This window comes from Mastigoproctus giganteus, chromosome 5 (genome assembly GCF_048544385.1).
Source record: "Mastigoproctus giganteus isolate SK-2022 chromosome 5, ASM4854438v1, whole genome shotgun sequence".
Taxonomy (NCBI): domain Eukaryota; kingdom Metazoa; phylum Arthropoda; class Arachnida; order Uropygi; family Thelyphonidae; genus Mastigoproctus; species Mastigoproctus giganteus.
In genome coordinates, this window is record NC_143579.1 from 236368449 (window position 1) to 236391440 (window position 22992).

At 37.4% G+C, this 22992-nt stretch overlaps 1 protein-coding gene across 1 annotated transcript in view; it reads right to left on the minus strand.

The window, feature by feature from the left end:
- rush (pleckstrin homology and FYVE domain containing family member rush hour) overlaps positions 1-22992 on the minus strand; it is a 67302-nt gene that overhangs the window by 42100 nt on the left and 2210 nt on the right. The window contains exon 2 of the mRNA XM_090374857.1: positions 30-94. Coding sequence (XP_090230983.1) covers positions 30-94 — 65 coding nt within the window. The remainder of the gene's footprint in view (positions 1-29; positions 95-22992) is intronic.

The window sequence follows — 22992 nt, forward strand, 5'->3', positions numbered from 1 at the left end:
AATATAAAAAATTTAATGCAAGCACATACCTCACCAGAAGTACCAAATCCATTTTCAACAGAAGCAATTCTTCGGGCATTTGCTTCGCTGTTAACTGAAAAAGTAAAATAAATAAATTTCAGATTTAAATGGGCATATTTGTATGCCCACTTCTCATAAGGTTCTAAAATCTAATTAACACATATAACAGAAAATATTTTAAACTACTGAAATTTCTGAAGATTTAACTGACAAATAAGAAAAAGCAATAACTTTTTTACTTTTTGGTTTGTTGTAATGCTAGTAATTTACTAATTCCAAATTACACACAATAATACAGGTTACAGTTAGTCCCCAACTTATGTAAATTCAGACTTATGTAAATTCTTTTATATATACATACTGACTGATATTAGCATTAGAAGAGGTATTCGATGCAAGAAAGCAAGCTTATGCAGCATCAGCCAAAAAAAAATTAAGTAAAATAAATAAATAAAAAATAACCACTTCCACTTCACCCCTCTGTTCGTTCGAAATACCTGTCCAGCTGATCCTTAAACTTATTTAGGCTATCAACTTCCACAACAAGGGATGGAAGTCTGTTCCACCGACCAACCACCCGCTGGCTAAAGGCAAATTTCCTCATGTCTATCCTACATCTGTCTTTCCTCAATTTGAATTTATGCCCTCTCAGGTGATTTTTCTGAGCGAGAGGAAGAATCCCATCAGCATTGAGCATGCTCAAACCATTCAAGGCTTTATACACCTCTATCAGATCACCTCGCTGGTGCCTAGTCCCCAGACACTGTAATTTGCAAAACTTAAGCCTTTCTTCGTAAGAGCACCCCTTTGTTCCATTCAGTAATCTTGTTGCCCTTCTCTGTACTCATTCCAACATCCCTACATCCTTCTTGAAATGAGGCCTCCAGACCTGTATACAGTACTCTAGGTGTGGCCTGACCATTGCCTTATACAAGGGAATAATCACCTCCTTATCCCTGCTACAAAAATTCCTATATATCATCGACAATACACCATGAGCTACTCTTGCAGCCCATCTGCACTGCTCAGAAAACTTCATATCTGCCTGCACAACCACCCCCAGGTCCCTTTCATTCTCTACCACTGTCAGTGTAGTACCACAGAGTTGATACGTTGCTCTGGGGTTGCTGTTTCCCATATGTAGTACTTTACATTTGTCAATGTTAAACTTCATTTGCCACCTCTCAGCCCATCTGCTCAATCTTTCCAGATCCTGTTGCAGTAGCATAGTGTCAGTAGTGTCCTTGACAACCCTGCCAACCTTCGTATCGTCTGCAAACTTGTACATTAAGCTTGATATACCATCATCAATATCATTTATAAATACAGAAAACAATAATAGACCCAATACTGAACCCTGAGGGACTCCACTAATAACATTAGTCCATGAAGAGCAGTGTCCATTGATTACCACTCTCTGTCTTCTCCCCCTCAACCACCCCTTTATCCATAGCAGCAATTTATCTCCAATGCCACACTGCTCCAATTTGTGCAGCAGTCTTCCACGTGCAACAGTATCAAAAGCCTTTCTAAGATCCAAGTATATAATATCAAAGTTATTCCCTGCATCCAGTTCTTTTGTGACTGCATCATAGTATCCAATCAAATTGGTCAGGCAAGACTTCCCCTTAACAAAACCATGCTGTGTCCGAGCTATAACTGAAGTCTTGCCTAGATGATCCTGCAGTGCTTCTTTAACCAGTGCCTCCATTAATTTTCCGGGAACAGAAGTTAAACTAACAGGTCTATAATTACTTGTGTAGCCTTTTGATCCTCCTTTGTGAATTGGGGTCACATTTGCACATCTCCAGTCCATGGGTACTTCCCCTGAGTCCAAGGAAGCTCTCATAATTATGGCTAAGGGTTTGCTTACTTCCTTTGCTGCCTCCTTTAATATAACTGGATAGATCCCATCCACCCCCAGGTGCCTTTCTTGTATTATCTTCAACAATTTCTCCTCCACTTTACTCTCAGTTATTACAAGATTCTCTAGCTTACTGCCAGAGTTGAAGACACCTCTGGCATTCCCCTCGCTGAATAACTCCTCATGTGTGAATGTCGATGCAAAATATTCATTTAGTTTGTTGGCTACCTGAGCAGGATCATCAACAGTTGACCCATCGATATCAAGTGGACCAATCTGATTCATCCCCTTCCTTCTAGAGTTTACATAGGTAAAGAACTCTTTGCTGTTTTTCTTTGCATCCCTTGCCAAAGATTTCTCGTAATCTGCCTTCGCCTGCCTAACCTCCTTTGTAACTTGGTTACAGATCAACTTGTATCTATCATAGGCTTCTGTGTCACGTGTTAATTTGTATGTATCCCATGCATTTTTCTTCTCTGTTCACTGGCTTTTTTTGTTTTTTTTTTTAGATTGTAAAATTTAAAACAGTAAAAAAAAAAAAAAAAAAAAAAAAGAATAAATAAATAAGCAATAAATAACAACGAACATGGCACGCACAAACTGCACAAGTGAGATACTGAGTAATAAGTGTAAAAAGCTTAAAAATTAGGAATGAAGAGAAGATTCTGAAAATTTATGTTTTTATATGATCGAACATTTAATGGAAGGGGAAACATATTTCAGCATAACATATAAACTCACAGAATTCCAGCTATCGGTATTAGCGCAAATGCAGTTATATGGAGTTTACTACCCATTTATTATAGAATTGCACTAACAGAAAAGTCCAATAAACCAAAAACTGCAAATTGTTTTTACTGTTTTGTGGTAGTGACCTCCAGAAATGTGCTTTAGTAAAATATGAGCTCGAGTAAGGTGATAATACATTGTGTTTTCACATGTTGTTGTTATTTGGTTTTTAGGAGCATTAGCAACTAAGGCCATATTTCTCCGGGGATATTCAGTGGTCATTCCCTGACCTTTCTGCATAATCCGTATTTGGTGGTAACGGGCTCGAACCCCGGTCTAATCAAGAAGCATGTGCTACGCACTGCTGCTCCTGCCCACGGAGGCACCTCTGATGTCGGTGTTTCCACCTTAACCATGTGAAGTTCATTAGAAAAAATTTCCTTTTGACCGTTATCATGGTGCCGACTAAGAGAATAAGTGATAGCAGTACTAGTAAATCTACCAAGAAAAGGAAAGTAATCAATTTGGATCAGAAAATAAAAATAATAAGGATGTATGAAAATAGTCAAACATTAACAAGTATTGCACGGAATTTAGATATGTCAGTGTCAACAGTGAGCACAATAATAAAGGACAAAGACAGAATACGTGAAGCAGTGAAGGGATCAGCACCAATGAAGTAACTATAATAACCAAGGCTAGAACGGGACTAATAGGCAAGGTGGAAAAGTTACTTATTGTGTGGATGGAAGACCAGATCCAAAAACACATCCCTTGAAGCCTCCACCTCATCAAAGCAAAGGCTTGTGCCACCCTGTGATTAATGTATCATTGTGTGGTTTAGATAATTTTTTTTAAATATATACACAAATATATACAATGTTTTCTTTTCTTAGGTGCCACTCCGGCTACACGACCACTGTCCCCAGATAAAGTTTTTAATTGTTATGGTATATAACTATTTTTCTTCATTCGTCTGAGGATTTATGTGGTTTTTGTAATTTTGGCATATCAGGCATATAGTACCAATATTTTATTAGTCATTCCTGAGTTATGTAAAACTCTACTTATGTAAGAAGTCCTGGAACACATCTCTTACGTATGTTGGGGACTTACTGTAGTTCAACCCAAGTGTAACAAATCCTCCCCCCCCCCCCATTTTAATAGCTAAATTAAACTATTCAGTATTACTTGTTTGCATCAGCTGGAAACTAGGCCCCAGCAAGGAGATTTGATTGATGTGTTTAAGGCTCTGAATGGATTGAGGCATCCTTCCACTTGCTGAGACTACACACGAGGGGCAATAAATTCAGGTTGAGGAAGGATGGTTGATTATTAGAACAGACGCGCCATCTTTTGTTGTTGTGGATAGGTAGAATAAATTCAAGGGAGAACTAGACAAATTCATGGAGGGTACAGATGGGTGAACTGTGTTTTTTTTGGCTGATACTATATAAGCTTGCTTTCTTGCATCATTTGCCATTACTACTAATTATTATATAAACAAATGTCATCTAGTTGGGAAAAATTTATGAAATAAACAAACAATCTAGAATTTAGTCTCTTATCACCACTTTCCCAAACTCAAAAATTAGGGGGCAGGAGGATTACACCCACATATATTCCTTCTTAAAACCTTAAAGGATGTTTGAGAAGAAATGTTCTGTAAAGCTATAAGTGCACTCTGAGAGTCTGTATATATCATGCTTTTATGGATGGACAGATGGAGAATATTTTCTATTGCAAGTTTGATGGCATATAATTCAGCTGTATAGCTGCTGCATTCATTGGGAAGCAATACAGAGAAGGTTTTATGAGGGAAGATGGCTGCAGCACCTGCTCTACTCAGATTTTGACCCATCGGTATATATTTTTGTAAAATGCAGATGATTTTGTGTGTAGGCAATGTGGAGTTGTATGTTGACATTGGCAAGAGAGTGCTTTCACTAGTTTAGGAAATAACTGTCACAGGATGGTTTAATATAATACCATGGGGGATCCGGACGTTTTTGGATCTTGAACTTTGTCAAAATGTATATTCCAAGTTTGTAATAATGCCTGAAATCTGAGAGCAGTAGGCCGAACTGCCCTGGGTTTATTTCTATAGTACATTGTGAACTGAGGATCATTAATTATCAGTCTGTTGGGATGGGTAGGTAGACTTTGGACTTTAGTTGTATAGTTGAGTAGTAACATCTTTCTCCTGAGGCTTATGTGAAGTTCATGAGCTTCAATGAAAAGACTTTGAATTGGCAAAGTTCTATAAGCGCCTATAGCTATCTTCAGGGCAGAATGTTGAATAGGGGCAAGCCGTGCTCTCCCTAGCAGAATCATACACTGGGGCACTGTAATCAAGGCGAGATCTGATTAGGGCTCTATACAAATGAAGTAACATGTACCTATCTGCATCCCACGATGTTGAAGAAATAATTCTGAGTATGTTCATTTTTTTCTGGCATGACGTCCATAAATATTTGATGTATTCCACGAAGTTCAATTTTCTATTGAATATCAGACCAAGGAGACGAATGCTGTTCGCAACTGAAATAGGATGATTTTTTAAATGCAGCTCTGGATCTGGATGCATTTTGCATTTGTTACAAACTACTTTACATTTTTAACAAGAGTCAATACCCATTCTGTGCCATCCATATCTGAATGTTATTAATTGAAATTTGGAGCTGCCGCTCAATGAAGATCATGTTTTGTGAACTGCATGAAACAGTAAGATCATTGGCATAGAGGTATGAACTCACAGTGCTGGGAATATTTTTAGTCATGTGATTTATTCTTATTGCGAATAAGTTGGCATTGAGCACAGAGCCTTGTGGGATCCCTTCTTGTACATATGTTTCGGAGAGGACTTGTCAGTATCGAACTTGAAAGGACATGTGCTGAAGGAAGTTCTGTATGAAATATGGTAAATGGCCTCTCAGGTCAAGGGAATGCAGATCTCTCAGGATACCAAAACACCATGTGGGGTCAAAGGCTTTCTCTATATCAAGGTATACCCATGATGAGATGCTTATTTCAGATGAATGAATTCCTGATGTTTGTTTCTACTTTGACCATGAGATCAAGGGCTGATCAATTTTTTCTGAAGCTAAATTGATTATCAGAAATTAGGTTTTTGGAGTCAAGATACCATGTGAGTCAACGGTGAATTATTTTTTCCAGAGTTTTATCTGATCTTTCAGATAAAACTCTGGACTGATCTTTCCCTGGTTTGGGAATTGCTATTATATAGGAGTGATGCCAGGAATTCGGGAAAGAATGTTCAAGAAAGATGCAAATGAAAAAGGTGAGCAGTGAAGAGACCAATTTTTTATCTAAGTGTTGGTGCATTATGTAATATATTCTATCGGGGCTTGCAGCCCTGTTTTTTGAGGTCGATATGGCTTCTTGAAGTTCAAGCATTGTAAGCGGTTGATTGCAGGGTGAAGAACATCTATATCTGAAGTTCAATTGGGATTTTTTGGCTAATACTTTGATCTTTTGGAATGATGGATCATATGCTGTCAAGGCAGACAACTGTGAAAATACGGTCCCTAAGGTATTCACTATCTCTGTGGGAGTAGAAAGCTCCTGCCCATTCCAGTTGAGAAGTGGGGAGGATAATGGGGGAAATTTGCCATTTAGCAGTTTTATTTTTCTCCATATTATTCTTGTATCAGTATTTTTATTAATTGAGCTTGCAAATCGAATCCAAGAGTCTCTTTTAGCTTTCTTCCTAATGTGACGGGCCTTGGCTCTAAGTCTTTTGTAGTTTATAAGACTGACCGAAGTAGGATGTTTGCGAAACAAATTTCATGCTCGGTTTATTTCTTTTTTTGCACACTTACACTCTTCATTCCTTTAATAATTTATGGTTCTATGGATGATTGACTGTGATTGTGGAATCGCAGATGCAGCAGCCAGTATTTGCCTTGTAATGTGATCGGATACTGTGTTGGTTGGAGAGGTTTCGATGATCTGGTCATCAAAGGACACACAGGATCTGAACTTTGCCCAATCTGCTTTGGAAAATTTCCATTTTATGAGGTTTTCTGAAATTATGGAATGTGCTGTTTGAATTTTACATATTACTGGGAAGCGATCATTGCTGAGCGTATTGTCAAGGGCCATCCACTCAATACTAGGAAAGAGGGACAGAGAGCAGATGGAGAGATCTATTGCAGAGGTTGTACCTGTAGAGAGACGGTTGTAAGGTGTTGGGCCAGTATTTAGTATAGTTAGGTTTCGTCTGTCAGGGGGCAGTTCAATGAGTTGTCCTCATCCATCTGCATTGGGAGAACCCCACAATGAATGGTGTCCACTGAAGTCACCCAATAAACAGATAGGGGTTGGCAACTGCAGAATAAGATCTTCAAGTTCATGAATGGTATAGGGTTGACTGTGTGGTAGACAGAGACAAATGTCACAGTAATACTAATCATTAAGAACACTAATCGTTATACATGCCGCAACAGCTTCAATGGAGGTTTGTAAGGGAATTTGCTTGCAAAGTGCTCTTCAATCTAGGAGTATGGCTATCCCCCCATGAGCAGTATTTGTAACAGTTCTGTCTTTCCTAAAAAGAGTATAATTTTTAACTGAGAGAGGTACATGTGGTGTTAAATTTGTCTCTTGTAAACAGATGCCTGTAGGATGATAACGATTGATTAGCTCGTAGATATCATCAATGTTACTGCAAATTCCTCTACAGTTCCATTGTATGATACGATGCATTATTTGATTTTGCTGCATGAGGATGTTTCTGACTCTTTTTTTATTCCCAGGCTGTTTATGGTGATCGAACTTCACTTTCTCTCTTCTTGGAAAGTTTGGGCGTCCAGTATCCATGTCATTTTCTGTGTGAAGGTCTAAGGTAGGTTCATTTGGGTCTGCTTTATTATTGGTACTGATGTTTACTAGAGAGGTATTGTTTGTCTTCCTACTGGGAGCTGAGTCTGTTTTTAATTTTGTAATATCTGATGATCGACGTGTGGGTGGTGAACTGTGACTGGTGTGTTGTTGGCTGTGTCTACTACCTTTTGCTCCTTAGGAGTCGGTTTCATCGACGATGACAGTATACATCGGGCCCAATCTGCAATCGATACGGTTGGGGGAACTGATACTTCAGTTTGTGTTGCGTTCATTAAGCATAATTTGTTTTTCAGCCTCTTGGTATGAAACTTTTCGTTCTACCCTGTACTTCTGGATTTTTTTCCCCGTTTTCCAGAGATCACATGATTTTGAATAGGCTGGATGTGTCCCTCTGCAATTAGGACAGTGCAATATTTTAGCATCACAATTTGTTTGTGAATGTTCTTTGGAACCACAATTTGGACAGACAATCTTCTCTACAAGCCATTTGCGAGTGACCAAATTTTCGGCACTTCTAGCATCTTATAGGATTCGGAATATGAGGTCGTACTCAGCAGTTCAGATAGCCAGCTTTGACACTAGATGGGAAGATAGGCAGTCAGAATGATGTTGTGGGTGGGAATAAGATCTCCATCTTTCCTAATCATGATGCGTTTGGCTTGAATCACTTTTTGATGTTTCAGTTCCTGGACCAGTTCCACTTCTGTTACGTTCATCAGATCCACTCTGAAATTACTCCCATGGACATGTTTAATGTTGCATGTGGGTTGACATGCAACATTAAACACCTCCAAATGCTGAATCTAACAGCATTTGGAGGAATACCTGTATGGGTAGTCCTCCTAATGCTGTTAGATTCAGCAGAGTCTCGGAATGTTTCAGAGTCAGTGTCTCAACCAAGGTGTCCAGATCTGTCTTCTCACCATTTTGGAAGAGCCCGTCATATTTTCTAAACATTTCTGTATGAAAAATGGTGATAAAGTGCTCACAGATTTATCTGACATAGAGTGAAGTTAGTAGTAGTAGTAATAGTGGCATGTGATGCAAGAAAGCAAGCTTATTTTTTTTTATGAAAACCCAAAACAAAAGAAGTATTAGAACCTATAGTACTTAGTACCATGCTTGGGTTGGAGGTTGAGAAGACGAAAGAAGATATTCGTTGATATTAGACTTAAACTCCTGTACTGTAATTTTCAGGAAATACGTATGAAGGTTGTTCCAGAAAGCGGCAGTTGAATGAATAAACAAGGAAGATGAAAAGTTGGTTCTGTGAGTTTGAAGTTGGACAGTAAATGGATGTTGGCTGGTGGCGGCACCTGTTCAGACTGTTTTGAAAGAGAGAGCAGGAATTATAGAAGGCAATTCAGGACAGTGCCCATGGAAGTATCTGTAGAAAAGGCATGCAGCAGAAACAGTACGTCTAAGAGACAGCGAGTGGAGAGATTCTGTTAGAGATGAGTCATTAATTAACCTAACTGCCCTCTTCTAAACGAAGCCTGAGAGAGAGAGATATTGGGGGCACCGCCCTAGATGTGGGAACACTATTCCATGGAAAGGCAGATTTGCGATTTGTACAGAGTGTACAGCTGTTTTGAAAGAAAGTAACACCGGGAGCGAAAGAGAAAACCAAGTTTTTTAGATGCAGAGGAAGCAATATTTGTAATGTGCTTGTGCCAAGAGAGATTAGAGGTCAGGGTAATCCCCAAAAGAGATATATCATTTTGCCTAGAAATCGGAGTGTCACAAAAGATAAGCATAAAAGCAGAAGAATCCTTTTTGCGAGATATAACACAAGACTGAGTTTTAGAAGGATTGGAATCAACTAAGTTGTCTTTGCCCCACTGGAGATCAGCATTTAATGAATTGGTAGCGGATATTCGAGAAGTTGAAGCTGATTGAGCAGGGCAAGGTTTCTCAAAATGGAAAGTGGAATGCAATGTGCTATCATCAGCAAAACTATGGATAGGATTTCCAGTCAATGGAAGAAGGTCATTAATATACAAGAGGAAAAGGGCGGGGGAAAGAACTGAACCTTGGAGGACACCAGAATTAGTGGAGAAGTTAGAAGACAGAGAGACATCTACCATCATCCTCAGTGAGTGATCAGAGAGAAAACTGGATAACCAATTACAAAAAACAGCTGGCAAACCATAAGATGGAAGCTAGTTTAGAAGACCTTTATGCCAAACACGATCGAAAGCCTTTGAGATGTCAAGAGCAACTGCTTATGTTGCAATGAACTTTACCATTGAATTAGTCCATAAACGGGTAGAATAAGCCAGAATATCACCAGTGAATCAACACTGACGGAATCCATACTGGCGGTCATTGATCAGGTGGAAGGTTTCTAGATAGTTTAAGAGTTGGCGGTTAATTGATCTCTCCATTACTTTAGAAAGAGTAGAAGTAATTGCAATGGGACGATAATTGGATGGGAAGGATTTGTCACCCTTTTTAGGAACTGGCTGGATATGAACAAATTTCCAAGCAGAAGGAAAAACATCTTTGGAATAAGATAGTAAAAAAGGTGGCAAAGAAGAGGAGTAAGTTCAGGAGCACAGGCTTTGAGAACAAGTAGAAAAATACCATCAGGACCAGGAGCTTTCTTAGCATCCAGATTCGTCAAAATCCTTCTGACATTCTTTTGACGGAAGACCACAGAGGCATTGAATGGAGCATGTTGGGAATGGTGGGAGGTGTTTTACAAAGATCATTAATACATGAGTTGTAAGAAAAATGGGATGCTAGCAGGTCAGCTTTATCGTTGGCTGAAGTGACAACAGAACCATCTGGTTTTGCAGAGGGGGGGGAGCAGAGATGGGCAAAAGTTGCGGCCAATAGCTTTGGCAAGAGACCAGAACGCTCGGCTACCATTAGGGCAAGAAACAAGTTTTCTACTCTTAGCCTGTTCAAAATCTAATTTGGACTGATTAATAATTGCTTTACAATTGTTGCGAGCTTTGTTGTGGCAGAAAATGAAATTGAAGAATTGGAAACAAGCCAATTATGATATGGAACGTTCTTCTCTTGAACAGCCTTGGCACATTTATTGGAAAACCAAGGTTTAGATAAAGGACAAGATTTTAAAGTGGAGTGTGGGATAAAGGATTCCATTCCTACAAGAATAATTTCACTGACACGATACAAACAAACAAACAAACATTGACATCAGAAGTTTTGAAACAGTAATCCGACCAAGGGAAAGAAGAAAAGAAATCTCGCAGCTCATCCCATTTTGCATTCTTGTAATGCCAAACAATACGAGGTTGGGATTGGTTTTTTTTTAGGAGCATTAGCAACTAAGGCCATATTGCTCCGGGATATGCGGTGGTCATTCCCTGACCTTCCCGCATCCTCCGTATTTGGTGGTCACGGGCTCGAACCCGATCTAATCAAGAAGCGTGTGCTACGCATTGCTACTCCTTCCCACCTGGCTACGGAGGCGCCACAAGGTTGGGAATAGCCATGAGATAAAGGCTCCAAGTTATGATCTGAGGTGCCTAAAGAACCACTCACTTCGATGGTATACTTACAAGAGTTGTTTGTGAGAAAAAGATCAAGCGTTTTGGCTGTATGGTTAGGATTGTCCGGTATTCTTGCAGGTAAATGAACAATCTGTGCAAGGTCATTAGTAATTGCAAAAGCCTCAGCATCTCGACCAGCTGGGTCGGTATGACTAGAAAACGGAAGCCAGCTGGAGTTGTGAACATTAAAATCATCAAGGAAAATTACCTCACTGTTAGGAAAGTTAGACTGGAGAAAGTCAAGTTGCAAAGAGAGGAAGTCAAAGAGCTCCAAGTGATTAGCGGAATTGGGAGAACAGTAGAGACAACCGATGAATTTGACACAGTGAGGTAGAGAGATTTTAAGCCAGAGTAGATCAAAAAGAGAAGATTCCAAATTACCAAGTCTCTGACGGAATATCGGAATGGACATATGCCAAGTACCACCTTTGAGGCAAAAGGAATCATACAGTGAATAGTTTAGGCAACTGAGATGAGCAGTAGTTGAATCAACCGATAACAGATTTTTGTCAGAAAAAGTACATGGGGTTTAGCAGACTGCAAGTGGAAATGGACATCGCTGAGATCAGAATTGTATATACACTACTAGGACTCCCTGCAGTCACTATCTGGCAGAGTACAGATAGCAAGATTATACACTAGCTAATCCAGAAGCCTCCTACAGAGGTACCAATAGTTTCGGTCCAGTGTACTAACTAGAGGCCGGCCTGCGAACACCATTTTAGAGCTGTACTCTGAAATGTAAGGAAGATTGGATCTCACCATGATGTTCATCATAACCTCAAAAGTCATCAGTCATACTGCATGATGGAAGAATGGGGACAGGTTGACCAGAACTTAGCTCTGGAGACAAATCATGGGTTCCACCACTTCAAGCCTCCAATAAGAAAAGTGGTGGTATTGCACCGGTTGATGAGAGTTATCTGCCACCTAGTATTGCCTGGTAACACAGAGGGGCGGTTCCTCCATGTGGTGCGGGCACCACATCTTGACCCCTGGGAATAGCCATGAGATAAAGGCTCCAAGTTATGATCTGAGGTGCCTAAAGAACCACTCACTTCGATGGTATACTTACAAGAGTTGTTTGTGAGAAAAAGATCAAGCGTTTTGGCTGTATGGTTAGGATTGTCCATACAGCCACTGCTTGCACCTTCACATTGGTGGGACTGTTAGTAATGTCCGGAATTCACCGAAATTGGGTCCACTTGACTTGAATCACCCAAAGATCAGTTCCATCAGCGTTTTAGATTCCCAGATTGTAAGTACAGCTTCTCTGGTATATCTGAGAGAATGTCTGTGACAACTTCAAGGACCGAATGAGCTTATGCAGCATCAGCCAAAAAAAAAAAAAAAAAATTCACACAACCATTCCCTCTTAATGTTTGTCCAGTTCCTCCTTAAATTTATTTAACCTATCAACTTCCACAATGACAGATGGAAATTTGTTCCAACAATTAACCACCTGCTGGCTAAAGGCAAATTTCCGCACATCTATTCTACATCTGTCTTTCCTAAATTTGAATTTATGCCCCCTTAGGTTTGTAATCTGAGCAAGTGAAAGAATCCCATCAGAATTCAGTGTGCTTAACCCATTCAAGTCCTTATACACCTCAATCAGATCACCTCGCAGGTGCCTAGTCTCCATCTGCTGCAATTTGCAGAATTTAAGCCTCTCTTGGTAAGAGGATCCCTTCATTCCCTCTCATCAATCTTTTTGCCCTTCTCTGTACACGCTCAAGCAAATCTACATCCTTCCTAAAATGAGGCCTCTAGACCTGTACACAGTACTCAAGGCATGGTCTGATCATTGCCTTATACAGAGGGACAATCACCTCCTTTTCTTTGTTTCTGTTGGACATTCCTGCTGTTCTGGGTTCTTAAGCATTCTTTTTGATTTTGTTGCGTCATAGTTAGACTCATGATCGGCATCACTGAAGTACTAGATGAGCGCTTAGGCTGCTCAAGTGCAGGATAATCATCGTAATCCCTGGTTAGCTCCTTTTTGCCCTGGGGGGTTAACTTTCCCACCCAAGTTTCCGGCCCCACCACGGGGAGGGAGGACCAGTGCCACAAGGAAGCCAAGCGGATAGAAAAGTTTGTTGATTAGTAAATAAAGAAATATATGTAATAAAGGAGAAAGGTCAGTTTCCCCTCTTTGTTCTTACTTGAGGCTTTTCGAGTGTAGAACTGGTTTATAAATGAACTGCTGATAGTAAATGATATAACTTAAAAAGAACTTATCACTGGGAAAATCACTATTTATTTCGCAACAGGAATGCTTGACCTCGAATTAGCTTGGCACCCGATCCGATAGTTTGCACCTAATCCTATGTGTATTGTTTGTGGAGTAATATTGGCAGATGACGCTATGAATCCAAGCAAATTATCGCAACATTTCACTACAAAACAGTAACCTTTCTAATCAGATAACAGATTACTTCAAAAGATTATTAAAATCACAAGAAAAACAAAGTGCTAGTTTTATAAAAAAAAATTCAAGTTGCTGAGCAAGCACAAGAAGCCAATTATTTAGTGGCAGAAATAATAGCCAAAGAAATGAAACTGCATACTATTGTAGAGAAACTAATTCTCCCAGCCTGTGCAGTACTTTGTAAAAATTTTGGGATAGAAGAATTAAAGAAAATTCCTTTGTCTGATGATACGATTTGCAGACATATTTGTGATATGTCAGATAATACAGTCTGTCCTCGTATAGCACGATAGTTGCGTTCCTAGAAAACCTCGTGCAATGCGAAATCGTGCAATATAAACAACAGGCCCTATGGGAAAAGTAGGGTTAGGTGCCGACCACCCAAGATTGAACACACATTTGGAACCAAAACATTACCAAACAATAAATAATCGGGTAATTTTAATCGTTATAAAATTTAAGTATTTTATAACGATTAAAATACGTAATAAAAATATTATAATAAAGTATTTTTAGTATTTTTTAATAGTAAAAAAGTATTTTTTACGAATAAAATACGTATTTTATTCGTAAAAAAATTATTATATTAAATAAAATAGTCGTAATAAAATACTTACATATTTTACAATACGTAAGTATAAATTATAATACGTAAGTCGTAATAAAATATTGCTAATGCTTTTGCTTCTATCGTAAGCAAACTTGTTTTTTATTTGATTTTCTATCCAAACAGATGACAGCCGTTCCATCTCTTCCAATTCTTGTGTCTTAATCTAATGGATTTTAATTACACTGAGTTGTTCCCGCTATGAAAGTTGTTTTTATTTTCTCTGCATTCTTTGTAATTCTCGGCGTTGCCTGATTTAGGTCTATAGCACGTGCAATATCACATGGCCTTTCATTTCGCTCAAAGCGTTTCACAATTTCATATTTTTTCTCTATCGACAGAGGCGGACAGAAGCCTTACGGGGGAAACCACGGTGGGCCGGAGGCCGGTGTGATTTTGGCCATAAACCGTAGTATGAGGCCACTATAAATTTTCCCGGTTAAGAATTTTTGATCCAGTCCGCCTCTGTTTATCGATATTGCTTTTTTTTTTTTTTTTTTTTTTCCTCTCTGAATCTGCAGTATCTTAGCCAGAACGCTTCCTTTTCACACCTTTTAAGTATTTTACTCATTTTTAGGGAATAAAGCACAATTATAAAACGAGGAGGCACGCTTGATACACATAAACAAAGCTGTGCGCGTGTAGCAACTGAATAAACAACACCGTAAAGCACGAGATACACTATTAACACCTCACATTTTACTAAAGCACATTTCTGGGGGTTACTACCACAAAACAATAAAAACAATTTCCAGTTGCGTTTCTGCTAATGGAATCTGTTATAAACTGGTAGTAAACTCCATCTAATTGCATTTGCTATTATATCGATAGCTGGAATTGTGTTGGTTTTTACGTTATTATGGTGAAATGTGTTTCCCCTTCACTGATATAAAACACATAAATACATTTTCGGAATCTTCTTCATTCCTATCGTGTTGCGTTCAGTTGGGGTGATTCCGCGTTCGACTGCCATTTCTTGTAAACACAAAGGCGAATCGTGTATAAGCGAATTCGGTTCGTGTTATATAAGATAACGTTCCCCTATTTATAAATCGTGTATGATCGAATTCGTGTAATGTAAACACGTGTTATACGAGGACCGACTGTATTGAAAAAATTGTTTCTTCTAAAATTAAAGAATCTCCTATATTTGCATTACAATAGACGAATCTATAGATATTGGAGGTAAAGTCCAACTACTGGCATTTAACCCCAGGGGCTCTCATCTGGTGAGTATGGGCTTGGCACACCCAGGGTCCTGAGCTCGATATCATCATTCTTCTCTTTCTTGGTGATTCCTTTCCCTTCTACTTCTGACTTTCATTCTCTCTCTCTCTCTCTCTCTCTCTCTCTCCATCAGGGTAATTCAGAAATTTTTTCTTTTTGGCTGTGCACCATAAGCCTCAGGCTTCCTTGCACTATATGGTTAATAATAATAATAATTTGTTTGTATTATTGAAAAAAAATAATAGAACAATTTTTATGTTGCAAAGAATTAGAACAAACCACAACAGGTAAGGATACTTTTAACTTTTTAAATGGGTATTTAAAATCTATAGATGTATCATGGGAATCGTGTGTGGGAATATGCACAGATGGGTGCACCATCCAGGGTTGAGTCATTAAAGGGTTTTCTATCACTAGCCAAAAAAGAAATAAGAATATCATATCTACTCATTGTTTTTTACATCAACAAGCTTTAATTGCAAAAACACTAGGGAGAGGAATTACTAACTGTCCTGAATGAAATAATTAAGATGGTTAATTATATTATGAGCAGGCTTCTCAAATCATGGTTGTTTGCAAAACTGTGTGAAGAACTTGGATCTGCACATTTGAACCTTTTTATTCATATAGATGTCAGATGGCTGTCCAAAGGACGAGTATTGAGTCGTGTTTACGAATTAAAAGTAGAACTACTCACTTTTTTTTTGAACAAGAAAACAAGAATGGATTTTGTCTATTGTTGAAAAATGATTTTTGGCATACAAAATTTGCTTATATAACAGATATATTTGAACAATTGAATAATGTAAATTCCAGTATGCAAGGAAGAGATGAAAATTTATTAAAATCTTCTGATAAAATTGCCACTTTTAAAGACATGGTAAAATTTTGTAAAATTAAAGTTAACAAAGCCAACATGGAAATGTTTTCAAAGACAGCTGCAACAAAAAATAAAAATATAAAGAAGTTAATTTCTGAACACTTAACATCACTAGAAGAATAGATTTGTCATTACTTTCCTGATATATCTATCAACAGTTTTGACTGAATACAAAATCCGTTTGTTGAATTGACATCTAATAAAATGGAGTTAAGCCTTAAAGAAGAAGAGGAATTAATACAAATTCACAATGACCGTACATTGCAATTAAAATACTCTGAAATTTCACTCGAATCCTTTTGGATATTAATTAAGAAGGAATATCCCAACATAGGAGCCAGAGCACTTCAAGTTTTGGTACAATTTTCTACCTCGTACTTGTGCGAACTCTGGTTTTCTATGCTCGTTAATATCAAAGCTAAAAAGAGGGAAAGACTGAAGTCGGTTTAAAATGTTTGTCTAAAAATATACCCAAATATAAATGATCTATGTAAATCACATCAAGCACATGATTTACATTAATTGTTTTATGTTTTGTTCTCTTTTTAAGAATATTTTTATTGTAATAAGCATTTTTTCCTAAAATTAATAAAATTTCAATTTAATTTTATATTGTTATTTTTTTTTTAATTTTGAATTATTTTAGTTTCTGGATATAAATTACAAAACATACTTATTGTTCTAAAAACTTTAAAATAAGTATGAAAAAACAATCGAATATTATTTCTTTAATTTAGATTTTTTCATACAATTTATTATTCTTAGAGATACAGAAATTGTGAATAAAATGCGGTATGAGGCCAATTTTTAAATAAAAAAATTTTTGTTTAAAAATCCTGTACCAACAGGCAAACATTTTTTTCATGCATTTTTCAAAAAAAAAAAAAAAATTCCCTCACTGCCCTTCCACATGCACAATCTTACAAAATATTCTGCCAGCACCTATGCACCCAGTGCTGGGGTGCCAGGAATTTTTCATAATGGATTTAGGGTGCCTTCACATTAAAAAGTTTGAGAACCACTGCTGTAGACAAACTGGGCTCACCAGCTGTAGTTTCCATGATAGGACAACCCCTGCAGCAAAGTACCTACTTCAATATGAAGCCAAGTTTTCTTGAGTAAAAAAAAAAAAAAAAAAAAACTGATATATCCTTTACCTAAAACAAATTAACTTTGCTAGAGAATGAAAAAGGCCCATAAAATTTCTCCTGAATAGACAGGACTCAAACCCATGCCGAACTCACTAGAAACGGCTTGGCTTCAAGTAACAACTATGCTAGTGATAACACAAATGATATGTTTTTTTATATTAATTAAATTCAAAATGCAACTCTTGCTCCAAATTACTGGGGCCACAGTTTGGCATCCCAATTATTTTATTTAACTCACCATTTCACTGCATTTGTTTGATTTGCTTTGGAATTTCAATACCACTTTTCACCTGACACCCAATTAAGTCTAAACCATAAACAGCAGCTCTTAGCTGGTATAAAAGCAGAGAAGCTTATACAATTACTTCCCTGAAAGTTTTCCATTTGGCATTTGTTAATATCTGTTTGTTCAAATGAAAAGAATTTAATAACTGTCTAAGATCATTGTAATCGGTTTTGCAGAAACAAAAGTCCTTACCTTTACTCTTAACTGTAGTTATATTTAAGAAAAGGAATGGAAAAAGAGTTTAATGTGTAGACAGCACACCAATTTCATGCCTTCAAATAAATGTGTGCTTGTATAAATTATTCCATTTTATAAATAGGCAAAAAATAATACAAACTTTTAACTTTTGACGCCGTCCTTTATTTTAACACTACAGAGGACACAACTATTAACAATGCAAACTTTTTATATGGTAAATGTATATTTTTTAAATACTTTTTTTAAATGTATAAGATACAGACTAGCATACTTTATAGACAGGTGTTCTAATGGGTCTAATGAAATTCACTCATGAACATGCAAAATATCATTCATAATCCTTGTTGATTTGTTTTTTTTTTTTGTCTTTCTTCTTAGGATTTATTCCGTAATTACAACGGTTCTCCTCAACCCAACATCGAAAAGTCATTCCTTTATTATTTTTTTCCACTTTTTTCAATCTTTCCAATCTCCATCCACCAAATTATTATTTGTAATATTAATACAAATTATCTGTATTTTCAGTAAAACTTTAGTTTACAATAACCCCTGGCCATGACCAACAACCAGTTTTTGCTTGAATCCTTCCCGAAGTCACATAAAACATAACCATTTTTCACTAAATAAAAATGAAAGTCTATTAAAACATGACACCTCTTATAATTGTTTTTTTTTTTCCTTCTAATAACAACTATTTTTCTCAGTTCACGTACTCTTTTTTTTTTTTTCCAGCACAGCAAAAGTCTGTGGCTTCCTTGCTCTATATGGCTAATGCTAATTCCATTTCATTTCAAATAAAATGAGCAGCACACAAAAGCAATCTGAAAACTGTACAGTTAAATTCAGGGTAACGAGCGCTGAAAAACACATATACCTGAATGTAAATGGTGATGTAAAGAATTTTTTTACAACTAAATTTTTCCAATTAAAAAATAATTAATAACATATCAAAAGTGAATATCATACTGGAGAAATAAAATTAACATTGATGTAATTTTAATAGATATTTAAATTTATAAATTTGCAAATGAATCAAGCTTATACAGCATCAGACAAAAAATTCCCACATTACCTGTCCATCCCCCCTAATAATTTGTCTAATCGTTCTTTGAATTTACTCAAACTACCCACTACCACAATACCAGATGGAAGTTTGTGCTAACAATCAATTATGCTCTGGCTGAAAACAAATTTTTGCACATTATCCTGCAACCATCTGTTCTCAATTTAAATTTATGCCCCCTCCTCGTGTGTGTTGTCTGAATGAGAGAAAGGATGCTATCAACATTTAGTCTACTCAGTTAATTCAGAGCCTTAAACATCTCACAATCAGATCTTGTCACAGCTGTTTAGTTTCCAGAAGCAGTAATTTACAGAAATGAAATCTTTCATGGTAAGAATATCCCTTTATTCCCTCACTAATCTCATTCCTCTTCTATGCACCCATTCCAACAGATTCACAACTTCCTAATAAAAGCAAAAAATGAGGCTTCCAGACCTGTACGCAGTACTCAAGACATACCCTTACCATTGCTTTATACAGCAGAATAGTTACCTCCTTATCCCTGCTGGCTTTTCTATATATTGCTGACTAATTCCTATATATTATGAGGAGTGTGGGCTGGCTGTTTCAGCAGCCAGCTCACAATCCTCAGAGAACTTCATGTTTAACTGCTGCACAATTAGCCTAGGTCTTTTTCATTCTCTAATATTCTCACACAGAATATCATTCTGGGATTACCGCTACTCATATATAGTACCACAAATTTGTCAATGTTAAACTTCAGTTGCCAATTCTCAGCCATCTGACTAACTTTTCTCAATCTTGTTGCCATAGCATACCCTGATTACTGTGATTAAATACCCTGCAAATCTTCGCAACATCTTCATCAATATTAGCAAAAATGGAAAACAACAAATGGGACCAGCAATGAACTCTAGGGAATTCCACTAATAACAGTAGTCCAAGAAGAGCAGTGCTCACTGATAACCACTTTCTGTCTTCTTCCACTTAACCCTAACCGTAACACTAGCAGTAACCCTTGTCCCCTAACACCACACTGCTCCAATTTGTACAGCAGTCTTCCATGTAGAACAATAACAAAAACTTCTCTGAAATCTAAATATGATGCTGAACTTATATTTTGCATCCAGGTCCTTTGTTACTACTTCACTGTAACCAATTAGACTGGTGTGACCAGATCACCCATTAACAAATCCATGCTGTGAAAGGTTTTGTTTTTCAGTGTGCTGAATGCTTCAAGCATGCTACCTAGATGGTTAATGATGCAGATTAAAAGGAAGCAGAGTAATAAAGTAAAACTGGTATTGACATAATTTATATAGATGTGTATATATATTTTTTTCAAATTTATAAAGGGCTCTGATATACAGTACTTTATATAAAGGAGCATCCATTCATAGGTTAAGAACAAAAATTGGAACCTCTCTTTGTATTAGAATAAATGTAAGAATATATACAAAAAACATAATTTGCAGTATGATTCTCAACTTTCTCAGCGTGTCATTACTGTTATACACTCACTTAAAAAACTACGATTTCTTCAGTTTTAGTGAGCTTGTATGAAGTTTTGTTCAATTTTAGTGAGTTTGTAAGTGACAAAACACCGATGAAAACTTGTCTGAGGTTCATACCACAAAAGATATATTTTTTATACATTTCTTATGAAATAAATAAACTACAATAAAATTCATTCTAACGCAAGAAGAAATGATCACTTTTTTGTTAAATTTAAGATCGTAGATTATACTTGAGCAAGAGGACACTCAAAGATTGTAACAGGGAGTAATGGAAATGTGGAAAATTGAAGATGTCAACCAGAAAAATTTATGTAGGAACAAAAGAATGTTCTGGTTGAAAGCAACATAATACCTCAACTAGCTGAGTGTTACGTAACTGAGAGAGGGAGACCATCACAAGTCTGATCCAAGACTACAATATCTTCCCTGAGAAAAAATATATCAGAGTAAATTAAAAAAAAAAAAAAAAAAACACCAGACGATCTGGTGGCCGGCCTAGTCCAAATGTGATGTGAATTTTAAAAAAAAGATACCACTAAAACACGTCCTACTTAATGACGCTATCACTAATGTTGAAACTTAATAACACTAATAATATACATGGAGAAATTTGGGTAAACTCGTGGAACCCGAACCCCAAATTTAGGGGATAACAATAAATACGTAATAACACAACAGTAATCAACAAACACAAGTTGCTGCAACTTTAACTCACGACATAATAGAGAAAATCTTCCCTATTTTCTTGTACACACAACGTGCGCACTACGATGCCCGCTATTTGAGCATACTGAATTCACTCATTCATCTACTTCTAATCACTTAGTAACCTATGCAAGTAATATGTATATCACTGATTGCTTTTCAAAGCACAATCTGTTAACAAACTCACCTAACCTATCCACCATTTTGGCGGCGTTACTAATGCAAACACCTACTATCAAACAACACAGGCACGCCCATCAAAGATAAGTGACAGCCAGAACTCTCTAAAACACAAATCCACCTACCGTTACAATTATTTCATTAAGGTGATTATTTCGTTAGGCAATAAAACGATGTTTATCTGAGGCACTATCGCCATCTGTAAACACTATGCGATCATAATTTTCTACAATTGGATTATTTATTAGGAACAAGTGAAGATGCAAAGAAACATTTTGAAAAAATCGTTTTCATCACAATACAATCTTCACTAAATAAAGGAATGTGACATAATGGCGTGTGCATTTGTCCGTGCGTGTATGTGTGTTATTATTATTATTATTATTATTATTATTATTATTAGCCATATTGTGCAAGGAAGCCTGAGGCTTATGCTGCACCAGCCAAAAAAAAATTTTTAGTTACCCTGTGTGTGTGTGTGTGTGTGTGTGTGTGTGTGTGTGAGAGAGAGAGAGAGAGAGAGAGAGAGAGAAGTAGAAGGAAATCACCAAGAAAGAGAAGAATGATGATATCCAGCTGAGGACCCTGGGTGTGCCAAGCCCATACTCACCAGATGTGAGCCCCTGGGGTTTCAACAAATTGTATCAAGTTTATGCCTGTTGCCAGCTTAAACATATAAATAAATCAATGCTAGAACCTCAAACTTCAAAAAATTAATTTGAATTAAATGGCAACCAAAATTAAATTTTCCCCTGCCAGGTTGAGTGCAACCAGTAATAGAGGCTAGACATCCCCTCGCAGGACGCAGCAAATATAAACACCGTAATCCCACACGGAGAGGAAAGGCCTATATCCGAATCCGGTCAACGATGCGAGAAATTTTTAATGCTTTTTTTCGCAACGCGGCTCCATTTTCGGTCGCATGAGACCAGCAGCAAACGAAGGTAAGGCCAAAGGGATAGGTTCCTCCTTATGATAAAAATAATTTGGATGTTGATTAAATGTAAACCCCAAGGGTTCAAATCTGTTGAATCTATCTGAAGCCTAAAGACGAAGATACAAGAAACCCAGCGAAATACAGGCCAATCACCTACCTACCTCCCAACGATGTACAGGATCCTGACCAGCTGCATAACCAAGAAGAAATCAGACCACTTAGAGAATCAGAACATAACGGCCGAATAGCAGGAAGGGTGCTAGCGGAGGAGCAAAGGATACAAGCAGAAAGCCCAAGCCAAATAAATGGGAATATCTGTAAGAAATTACCGGGCGATCCTAATAGAATTGTTCGGTTTTGTCCAAGACGGAAAAAGTTGGTTGTTGTTGTAGTGTTTTAACAGCATCAGCAACTAAGGCCTTGTTGGTCCATAATATTTTGTCTCTAACTTTCGGGTTCTGAGTCAATGTTTTGTTTTCTGAACGAAAAACTCGAACTTGCTGGAGAAAAAAACCAGACTACACTCGCCTGAAACCGACTAACTCAGCCACGTTGTGAAAATACCTATAAAACATTTTGTTGTCATTGAAGGAATTTGAACTCTGATCTAAAGATCAGAGTTCAAATTCCTGGGGAGGACGGTGTTCTTATGGACTATGCCCACGAGGGCGAAGGAAAAGGAAAATAGAAGACATACTCACTGTTAAGGGTAAGGTGTAAGGTGTATTTAGTGTCAGACGGCACCAGGGGGTTCCTCCATCTCCGCGTAGTTTTCATTGTGGGTGTACCAGTTCACTGGAAATGCCAGAGATTTAAAAGTGTATGGATATTGTATATGTGTAGTG